Source organism: Mchenga conophoros, linkage group LG10 (genome assembly GCF_057382185.1).
Source record: "Mchenga conophoros isolate Kocher_MC1m ecotype Shallow Benthic linkage group LG10, M_conophoros_male_GT1.1, whole genome shotgun sequence".
NCBI classification, from domain to species: Eukaryota; Metazoa; Chordata; class Actinopteri; order Cichliformes; family Cichlidae; genus Mchenga; species Mchenga conophoros.
In genome coordinates, this window is record NC_140535.1 from 23,172,269 (window position 1) to 23,183,823 (window position 11,555).

General features: G+C 39.8%; 1 protein-coding gene across 2 annotated transcripts in view; it reads left to right on the top strand.

Annotated features, from left to right (window-relative positions):
* Positions 1-10,874, top strand: part of nsg2 (neuronal vesicle trafficking associated 2) — a 56,448-nt gene extending 45,574 nt beyond the window's left edge. For both annotated transcript variants that reach the window (XM_085289476.1, XM_085289475.1), the window contains exons 4-5: positions 3,746-3,856; positions 9,432-10,874. In XM_085289476.1, coding sequence (XP_085145602.1) covers positions 3,746-3,856; positions 9,432-9,626 — 306 coding nt within the window. In that variant the 3' untranslated portion in view covers positions 9,627-10,874. The remainder of the gene's footprint in view (positions 1-3,745; positions 3,857-9,431) is intronic.
* The last annotated feature ends 681 nt before the right edge of the window (positions 10,875-11,555 follow it).

Consider the following 11,555-nt stretch of genomic DNA (forward strand, 5'->3'; position numbering starts at 1 on the left):
TGTTACGCTCAGATCAGATACATGAGTACAGTAGTGTCATCCTATAGCAGCGAAATATTACAGTAAGACAGTAAATAGAAGTTTGAAGCCATTACATGCATGGAGGGAGTCGACTTCCCTCAGCTGAACCTTCTAAGGTTTACTGCAGAGTTCAGCCAGATTATGAATAATGGAGAAAGGTCAGGATAGATTTTTAATGGATTTGCACACCACATGGCCACAGCAGCTGCATCAACAGGGATTTTAGGGCGATCATTTCTGTCACCGAGGGTGGGCTAAATTCCTGCTTGAGTCATCACTCCAACAACAATTAACATCAGAGAGAGACTGAACATAAACATCAACGCTACACACTCGGTGCAAGGGTTAATCCCGCTAATCTGTTTTACGTATGTAATATGTCACGACCTAATTTTAAAAGTGTCATTTAGTAAATAATCCCCTAAATGACTATTTCAGACAAACGGTTCCAGCGCGTGGATGAAGACTCTTTAAATTCCCTCCATTTTTAGCAGCACACAGAAGTGCAGATCTCTTCAGACTCCAGCCTTCTTTTCATGCTTCAGAGTTTTTAAGTTTTAAAGCCCACATGCATGAGCAACTCACATTGCTTTCTTCATGATATGAGGAGCTTTACAGTAATCCTTCTTCTTAATAAGCCCGTTTCATGTGCATCGCTATTCAGGACTTGAAAAAAAGGGGGTGGGTCCTTCGTCAGTCACTCCACGTCTGCCGCTGCTCCCTAAATACGAGTTAGCTATGACTTTCAGCGCATTCTTTTCACATTTAGCAGTGCGGGAGATGTAATTTACAAAAAGTGTCAGCAGCAACCGAGGCTGAGAGTCGTGTCCCCCGGTTGACACCAAGTAAACAGTCACTTAGCTTGCGTGTCACTGTCCACCCGCATAACGCTGATGGAGACTGATGATTACAACCGCGTGTAATTGCTCTGACATCTCGCTGTGACAGATTGTATACACAGCAGTAAATCGGGCTTTAACATTGGTCTAGAAATGAAAAGAGAAAATTAGATACGTTCATCCATTATGGAAGAGTCCATATTTCAGCTGACTCCCTGGGATAACTCTGACTTTTAATATTAACGTTTTTCTTTTTTTTTTAGGAGATACAGCTATGTTCATTCAGCTCACACTTACCTACAGCTATCCTTTGTACTCCATTTGCATAATTCTAATTAAATGTTCACTCAGAAGCACCCAATCAGGGTGTCAAGTAGAAAGTAGGAGGAAACAAATCCTTTTATATGTTAATCTACTTTACTACAACATTGTCTAGCCTGCCAGGGAAATGAATATTTCACACATCAAACTACACATTTGCATCAGCATGCAGAAATAAATGCATTACTTCCATCATTTTCGATTAGCTCTGCTTTGGGCTGATATTTGGGCATTTTTCACACTGCATAATGTTTTTGATTCCATACAAGTGCTTGTCCAGGCTGATAACATTTCATTGGCCCTTGTTATTGAAACTGACCCAAACATTATGCTTTGTTTCATTTCTTTTCTTTTAAATTATATTTCATTGAGATCAAGAATATGCAATTTATAATTCTCTTTTGTGCACCCTGTTATTTACAGTGAAAAATGAAGGGCACTTTTCTTTCTTCTGCTTTTGGCAGTGAGCAGCTGGAGAATTTCAGAAATTAAATGGTGGGCAAATTCACTAACTCAAGTGCGCTGACAATTAGCGCAGGTTTGGTGGCAGGAAGGGTTCTGATTGATTCACGTGGATGACTCACAGACAAGACGTCCAAAAACCAATCGATAGCATTTTTAACAACAGAGTGACTGCAGCATATCTCCATGGATAAAAACAAAACAAGCAAACAGAAAAAAACAATACTGTTCTACTTTAGAAAAATGGAAAATCTGGTGTAAAGAACATGAAAGCATGGATCCATCCTGCCCTGTTAAGCAATTCAGGCTGCTAGTGGTGATGTAATGGCATGGAGGAGGTTTTCTTGGCACACTTTGGGCCCTTTAGTACCAGCTAAGCATTGTTTAACCCTGGCTCTTTTTACAGGTGCTCTTTAACTAACTGTCATTCTTTTACTGTTTGTGCTACAGATTAAATTAAAATGGCTTCAGAAAGAAGAAAAGACGAGCTTTACAGGGATTTTTGATGTATCACAGTAGCATAAAGCATTCATTAGGTTCTGCCGTCTGAACACAGATGGAAAAATCAGCTCTGCCTAGATTTTACCATGTGCACTTCACATTACCGTAACTCCTCAACTATTCTGGGCTGAGGAAAACATTCAAATGGTTCCTAAAAGATTAGATTTTTAAAATAGTTTTACAGCCAAAATTACTTATACTAAGTGTAAGTCCTGGGTGATAGAGGGTGAAATGCCACAGCCTACCTGAGTGTTGTTTCTGACAATGTACAGTCCTTTATGACCACAGTGTACCCATCTTCTGATGTCTTAAACTAACTTAGAATAGTTTCTTGAACATAGCAATAGTTCACTGTAATCAAATGTTTTTCACAGTCACCAGAGGCCACCTTTTTGGTGAAATACACAATTTGTATAAGGGTTGTACAGCAACTGCGTGATGCCGTCAGGCCTGTTAGGAATGTTTCCAGCACCTTGTTCGATCTATGAAATAAGAATTCATAGATACGTATCTTTCAGGACCAATTTAATGCCATATCATTGTGGGCTAATTTGCTTCACATACAGCAGTCTAAAACAACATATACAATACATCATGCACAAACAGAACAAATCTAAATCTTCTACCCCCAACTGGGGGTGGATGGAGGAAGACAGGAAAAAGACAATGAATTCAGATGATGACAAAAATTGAAGGGGTCATTATCCCCAAATCAATTTTACCTGCTTTTCCTTTTATCTGTAACACTGTTTACCCATCTAAATTACCCTGTTGTGGGTTGACTGCCAAGTAAAACAAGCATCCAGCTCACTAACATTATACTGTAGTTCTGCAGTGTGTGGTCACTAATATTTACATCCTGTCATGAACACAGCCTCTCGCCGTGGGTAGATATTCGCTTTTTGCTATGCACTGATACAACTGGTGGGTGTAGTTTGTTAGAAATAGTTCCCACATGAAATTGCTCTCAGCATGGATTGTGGGTTTATAAACCAAGTGCCAGTTTCATTACAACCAAGAGAGGGCAGACATTTCTACAGCAAGGTCTTCGAAGGTGGGTAATTCACACCAAAGCGATCTAGATGGATATGTAGCACGACAGGCCAGGGATGGTATGTGGAGGCTCGCTGTCACACCTGTCACAGCTTACTGGGATGCTTGAACAGAAAAGAGCTTTGATTCAAACTGAGTTTTTGAAAGAAAAAAAAAAGAGACCTTTTAGTGACAAAGGTGTTGGTGCAAAATATGCATGTACTGTATCAGAGAAACACACATATATACCTGAACAAAGGTAAACAGAACAGTGATTTACCTCGCTCACTTAATGTCTTATCTTTGCAGCATTGTCACCGTGGAAACAAGGTACTTTTTAATAGTGTCACCACTTGAGTCATTCATCACACATTTCAACAGGAACACCTTGCCTTGAGGAGCTTTTGACCTCAGTCAACAACATCTTACCATTTGTCATGACTACACACACACATGTAGACACGCACTGGTGCACACGCTCAATCTTTCTCGCTGTCTAACCCTAAACCTGCCTCACGAAAACTACAATCGTCCATTATTGCTCTGACCAGTGTTTGTCCTCCCTGCAGGTGACGATTTTGATCATCCTGGCCTTGGCCTTCCTTGCCTGCATTGTGTTCCTGGTGGTTTATAAAGCCTTCACCTATGACCACGCCTGCCCAGATGGATTCATTTATAAGGTAATACCCATAAACGGCCAGTGTTTCATTTTATTGCTCAGCAGCACATTTATTAGGAGAGGTGTTTAACACAGTAGCTGGTTTGTGCTGGAATGTGGGTTGTAGATTAGCCTCTTCAGTGCTGAGCAAGCCTGCAGCACACGATAACTTATTATTATTGAGCCATTTCTTAGCATTTTTTTTTTATTAATATGTCTATCTTAATTTTTGCACCTTCATGCCTTTTGTGAATACTTGGACTACCTTCTTCCTTTTCTCCAAAACAACATATTTGAGGGTTATCAGTATTCTACAGTAGATATTTTCCTGTCTTGGAGATTTCCAGGTAATATATCAAGTGGAAACACATCTGTCACATCTTAAATAGGATCATGTCAAGAAGAGATGAATAATCTCAATAGCACTGTGGTTTTTCACTACTTCTATAGCACTTGTCTGAATTAATCTGGTTGGTCTCAAAAGGAGACACAGAGTCAAGTAAAAGCCCCACATAATATAATGTCATTTGGTTTATCATGCCTATCGAGGTGCACTTCTTCAAACTGCCCATTCATTCCTCTGTGAATATTGTAATATTTTGGATAACCTAATATCAGGTTTTAGCCTACTACAGGTAAATGAGTCCTTGTATAAAAAAAAAACCCCAAAACAATCCCTGTATCATATTATCTAAATACTTTTGAGTTTCTGAACTAATTTCTAAATAGTTAATGCAATATGTTTGTTAAACCCCTTGAATTTAGGCTTTGAACTGGAAGTCATGCTCACAGGATGTCAAGTGGGATGTACAAAATGATCTGATGTTTAATCAATCAATAAAGAGCGAGATTTTAACCATAATTCGATTAAATTTGTATTATATTGACATCTTTTTGCTGCAGTGCATTGTCATAAGAATACACTGATCAAAATATGCAGCACGTGCTCAGTCAGAGGTACCTGAAAACTCTACCTAAGTAAAATATAGAAGTATTTGTACTTCGGTACTTCCCACCTCTGTGTTCAGTTAATTAGTAAGGCACATCAGCATACCTCCAAAACTCTTCCATTGTTTAGACATTCACTCCTATTAATTATGCATGCACTAAGAAAAAAAAATACTTGCAGTGTTCAAAGCATGGTCTTCAAGTCTTAAGCATACAGAAAATTAAACCTTTTAGTAATAAAGAACAGCATGGGAGCCACTTGACAGTAAGAACAGGCCTATAATCTATGTCCTTCTTAAGATTTGGGTCCAAAGTGTCTCCCATCACCTCACATACAGTCGCTTAATTTTCTTTTAGTCCACAAAGACGCATCCAGATGTAAATAGTAGGTAACACACAAATGATGAAGCTCTGCTGTGTTTTCTTCAGTAGCAGATGTCTTGCTCTAAGTGAAATTCTCACAAGGTTTCCAAAGCCTTTTTGTTTAGCCACGTTCTTTGTTTGGATCCTGGTGTGTACTGCTTAAAAGCTTGTCTCCTATGGATGGTGCATTACTGAGTGTAGTCATGGGTGGATTGGGAAAGATTTAAGTAAGTGACGTTTGTTTATGTAGCACTTTTCAAGAATAAATGTTGCAAAGTGTGTGGCAATATAAACAACAATTAAAATGCTATGAATGGATAAAAGTAGATAGAAGCAATCCTGCATAGGTGGGTCATAAGCTTCTTTTTAAAGGTGTAGACAGTGTCCACAGAGCTGAAGTCGAATTAAATCGAGTTCTACAACTTGGGAGCCACAAACCAAAAAGCGCCGTCTGAGTTTGTCCTTGACCTAGATCGAGGTACCACCAAATGCACTGATTAGCTGACCTCAGAGGCTTATTAGTTACGCGTGGATGGAGAAGTTCACTAGGGGAAGCGTCTGACCATGAAGCGCTCTGAAAGTGATTACCAAAGTCTCACACTGAGCCCCAAACTTTACAGGGAGTCAGTGTAAAGACCACAGAATTACTGTCACACGGGACCTTTACAGGACCTGGTGAGAAGCCTCACAGTAGATGGTTTGCTCAGGCAAAGGAGTAATGATATATTTAACCTCAGACCACCCAGGGTTATCAGATAGGGTTCAATTAAATGATTTGCTTAATCGAACTGAGACGTGAGTATTTTTAGTTGCACATTGCTTTCTAAACACATCCCAGCTATTGCAGCCTCGGTTTATGCTCATAGGTACAAAATCTGGATGTTATTTCTTGAACCTGCTTTTCCAAATCTCTCATCAGCACAAAATCTTCTTAAACACTCAGCTATCCATGAGGTATATTGATTTTAAGCCCCCATTAAAAGAAACTGTGAGCCCTCAGCAAAGATTTTCTGGTTTATTGATGTGTGAAAGCTTTTTTTTTAATGTGCAAAGATAGCCAAGTGGAGAAAGTTGATGTGCTTGTTTGAGGAGTGAGAACATAAAAATGTGTGATGATGTTAATGCATCACACATTAACACTGTAAAACATTTTGGATTTAGCAATGGTAAGCTATGGATCCAGGTCTTTAAGGAAGAGATTTTAGTTATTTTTGTGATGATTGTGTGGTTTATGTCGTCTTTGTGTGTTACTGTTGTTTAAATCAATATATGTGCTGTTCTTTAACACCAAAATGTTCAATACTCTGCGGTTTCACATGTGTGGTTCTCATTTATCATTTTTTCCTCTTTGTTTGGTCGTTGCTGTTGTTTTTGAGCATCTGTGTAACTGAAAGATATCTCAGCGTGTGCAAAATCAATAGGCTCATAGGATCAAATTGTTTTGGAGGTGGAGCAGCTGTTGTTTGATTATATGCTCGCGTGCTCATGCCTCTCCTGTACATACATCCCCTTCAGCTCATTCGTGCTACATCCTGAAGAAGGCATGAGCTGTGAAGAATATTTTAAGGTCCAGCTACGACATGTCACCATAATGAGATTTTCTTTCCATTCCTTTTTTTGTTTTTCTGTTGTTCCTCCCCTGGCAGCAGGAGAAACTGGAGCATCCAAGTATTTTTCTAAAATTTCACAATAAATTTCTCTGTCATTGGCCATTCGTGTTGGCAAATATTTGCTCTGCCATATAAACTGCAGAATCCTGTCCGCTCTTCTCTAACGTCCCACCTATCTAAATCAGGAAATAGAGGTGAGCGCAGTCTCCCCTGGGTGAAGAAAAAAAACTTCTGCCCTACTTTTATTCATTTCTGAGTTCATGTTAACCGAAGAGGCTGATGAGGCTTATCTGACAGGCAATAATCCATCAATGGCGTCAATGATTTTGTTATGACCGGTGTAATTTTCTGCTTTTATTCTTTGACACAGAAGCCAAAAAGACACTTAATTTAGTCCTCTATCATATGTTAATAGCTTGGTTGACAATTAGATGAAAATTAGAAAAATCAGACATGCTGAATATTTTATGGGAATTACCACATTATGACTGACTCCTGATCATTACGGCTGAGGTCGTAAAAGAAAATGTTTCACACTGATGTCCTTATGCAACAGTCTGTTTTAGGTTTTACAGTGTATGGATACAGACAGCCTCTTTTCTGCTGATTTCTACTGCCCTCTACTTATAAGTTTTACTCTACCTTGTAAGAGGTCACCTTGCAAGTCTGTGTCTCTAGACAGATGTAGTCTTTAAGGTGGAATAAATCTAGTTTGAGGCCCACAACCTCTGCAGGGGCTCTGACTGCAGTCTGCTGAGGTATTATTAGCAGTGTCACATCCACATTCACAAGGTGGAAAGGTGTCAATAGAAAGACACGCCTGCTCACACAGTGTGCCACACACAGCACAACTATGTGAGGCTTTAAATGGGTACACACTGGAGCACACTGACCTATAAATCTTATGCAGAGCTTTAGGCGTCTTCTTGTGTCTTCTGACTTTACCTCCTTATTACAACTAATATTAGAATCAGAAATAGAAGCCTTTTATTGACATTTTACAATGTATAATGAAAGCTGTAGCTGGTCGGCTACACCATCAGATAACAGAGCAAACATACAGTTATTTACATAGAAAATGTAAAAAGGTAACTGCTTAATAAATAAGGTATTTCAATGAGGTAATGTGGTAACTAAAAAATCATTAATGTGACAGAGTACACACAATTTCACTGTGACTTACCTAATAAGAGACAATATTACTGTGTGTGTTCAGTGTTCTAACAAAAAGTATTAGAAAACATGAGATAATTACCTTGTTCTTATTATATATTACAGTGGGTTTCTCATCCTTTCATAAGACCCTGATTGTATTATGTCAAATGCCACCAGAAGATTTATGTTGTGGCAATATTATTAATCTTTTTTTCTGTCTCTTCTGCACAAACTTAGTACAAATAGAGAAGAGTATACTTAAAATTTGTGGGGAGAAAGTTGTGTATATTGTCTAAGGGGCTTGGAAAGAAAAGTGTCTGGATTTCTTTAAGTTGCTTGAAGACATTTCACATCTCATCCCAGAAGCCTCTTCAGTTCTAAGAGCAACTGGTGAAGAGTCCCAGATTTTAAACCCTATGGGATTGTCCCCAAGAGTGTCAAGCCAAGGTGTGAAAACGGGTGTAGGTCACAATCAGCCAAATTTTCGGCTGAACTCATTGAGCCCCACCCTATCATGTGATTTCCTGAGGTCAATTGGCCCAGGGTGTGAGTGGGCGTTAAGGCGTCTGGAAAGGGATCTCAAAACTGGATTTTAGATGGCAGACAGTTGGTGTTGTAAACCACCGCCTCTGTTCAAGGAGGGTCGTTCACAGTGGACATAGATGGCTGCTTTCACTCCTCTTTCAAACCACCTGTCTTCTCTGTCCCATACCCATTTTCACACCTTGGTTAGTGTGATTAGGTAGAGGATCAATAGGAGGTCCATGACCCACTTGGGGACCCTCCCATAGGGCTTAAAATCTGGGACTCTCCACCAATTTCCCTTAGAACTGAAAAAGCTTCTCAGATGAGAGGTGAAACGGCTTCAAGTAACTTAAAGAAGTCCAGATGCTTTTCTTTCCAAGCTTCTGGGACAAAAGATACACACTCTGAGAGAAAACTAGAGTTAAACAACTAGCTATAAGCTTTAAGAGGAAAGAGGAAAGCTTTAAGTCTTGTCTTAAAAGCAGAGCTGTCTCCCAGACCCAAACTGGGAGTCGGGTCCACTTTTAGATTGGGAGGCAGAGCTGTCAGCTCGTTTAGAATGTGCTATTAGGATAAAATGGGACTATGAGGTCTTTACTGGACCTGGTTATTTAAAACCTTTGCTTGTGAGCAGAAGGATTTAACGCTAATATGCTAGAAGCTAATATGGGACATCTCTGTTTCTAGTCTCTGTCAGAACTGGAGCACAAGTGATTATAGTACAGTAGCAGCACCGTACCTGTTTTTCCTTGATGTAGTGTTATCTTTGAATATTTTTGATGTGGCCAATGCTAAGTATACAATCAGTGTAAAAACTTAATAAATGTGGTATAAACACATTTTGCCTGGATTGTAATTGAAGTTGGGATTTTAATGTTTTCCTTCAGGTTTCATTGCTTTAACTCTGTAAATGATTCAGTATTTAATTCAGAGTTTTTAATTAGCATGTTACTCTCCTGCTAAATCACACCAACCTCACTGTTGTTCCCCCTACAGCACAAGCGGTGTATCCCAGCCTCTCTTGAGGCCTACTACGCTGCCCAGGATGCCAACTCCAGGGGCCGTTTCTATACAGTGATCAGCCACTACAGCATGGCCAAGCAGACCACCTCGCACTCTGTCTCCCCCTGGCTGCCTGGAGGGTCAGGAGGGCGCGACGCCAAACCCCCGAGTGGCGGTGAGGGCCACTGAGTTAGCTGAATGGTTAAAGGATGTAAAGACACACATGCAGACATGAAGACGTACATGCAGACACAGGCCGACAACATGTCAGTGAATATTTAGACTTGTAGACAAAAGAGACAGATTCACACAAGAGTACATATATAGAGTGAAATCGTGCATGCAGACATTAAACCCCACAAGCACATTTGTATTCAGATTAACTTGTCTGCTCTTTTATGTGCTCATTCTTATCGAGGGGCATCCGATCTCTTACTCTGTTGAGGTTATCATCATCTGCTGACGTACACCCACATCCACCTGCAGTCTGCTCTCTTGTTATCTTGTTTACTCCCTTCCTCAAAATGATTATTCATTGACTATCATGATTATTTATTTTTTACTGTAATCTATGGATGTTTTGTATGTGATTACCAGGTAACTCTTTGTACGAAGGCACGAGTTGACGCTGAGATTCACGCTTCTTTGTGCGAGTCTCTGAAGTTTGAAGTCATATTTTCCCCAGTGTGTATACTGTAGTTACTGTATAGTCATTCTCAGCCCCTCTTCTTTCTAGCTTTTTTTGTGCAGACTAGGCAACCTCAGGCATACCTGTCAAAAACTACACAGGCGTATCACCCAAAATGTGTCAAAGCTTCAGCTGGTCTGTCTGAGGCCAAGGCCCGCGTCAGTTCTGACTTGACCGAACGACTTTCCCCCCCCTTCATTGCTGTTTAATCGCTCATACACAAGAAGAAGAACATTTTAAATGTGATGTGCCATACATTTTAAATCCTGAGATCCTGCAGTGAGCTAAGCTGTACATAAAGATGTGCATTCAGGCTAGGTTGTGTGTATGCATTGTAGTAGCTTTAGGGAGTTTTTCTTCTTCTCCTTTTTTTTAAAATTAGTACAATTCCTTTATGTGAACTACATATTGCTTCAGTTGCCAGTCTTGTAGCTTCATTAAACACAATGTTGCAGATGGGAAACAAGATATTGTGCATACAACTGTCTCTTGCCAAAACTCTTTATTTGCCACTGTGTATTGTTCTGTTTATGGATGGGCTTCAGCTGCAGCCGAGTTCTCCTCCTGCACTCTTATTATTATTATTTTTTTTTCAATTTGGTAATGTTGGATCTGTTGTCAAGAGCGCTTTAATGAGATGTTGTGATGTTGTTAGTTGATATGTAGCGATACCTGGTGTAATTTATCCGTGTGCATCCTTGTCCCTCTTCTCTTGGTTCGAATTCAAAATAAAACAAGCTGTGACCTGTGCCGAGTGTGTCTGTCAGTCCCGCTCACCGCCGCGTCTCTTTAGCGCTCACACGGCGTCTAATGTGGGCCCGAGGCAGAGCATCGTGAAAGAGAGCGACGGCTTTTTTGCACCATGTTATGTTATTGAGATGTACATACTCGGATTCAAACCACGTTGTTAAAGTTTCCAGAGCTGTGGGGCAAATTTGTCTGCTATAATAATGAGCACCTGTGATTGACAGTAAAATAAAATTATTAGGAAAAAAATACCTGTATGAATAATAACTACTGGATATATTACATGTCTCTATAGTCTTGTAAATGGCAGATAAGGCATTTCAGTGACATGAATAGCTGACTGTCCTAATCGGAAATGTGTATTCTAATGAATCTGTCAGCTGTTTATCACTTGTGCAGAGTGAAAATGGTCCTGAATTCAACAGCTTTTTGAGAGCAAAGAAAGCACCATAAGACGAAAAGACAGCTATGTAGGATTTAAAGCAGAATAAACAAAGAAATAATACATTTGGTGTTTAAAATATCCATGAAGTTTCAATACTTCAAATAGCACTGGGTTCATTTGATGATGCAAATCATGCAGGGGCCATGGTTCATTATGTAAGAGGAGAAACTTGCCATTGGACCATGTTGATGCCCAGGGAGAAAAAGGGTGGTTTGTGAAGGGAAGTGGAATAAATGTA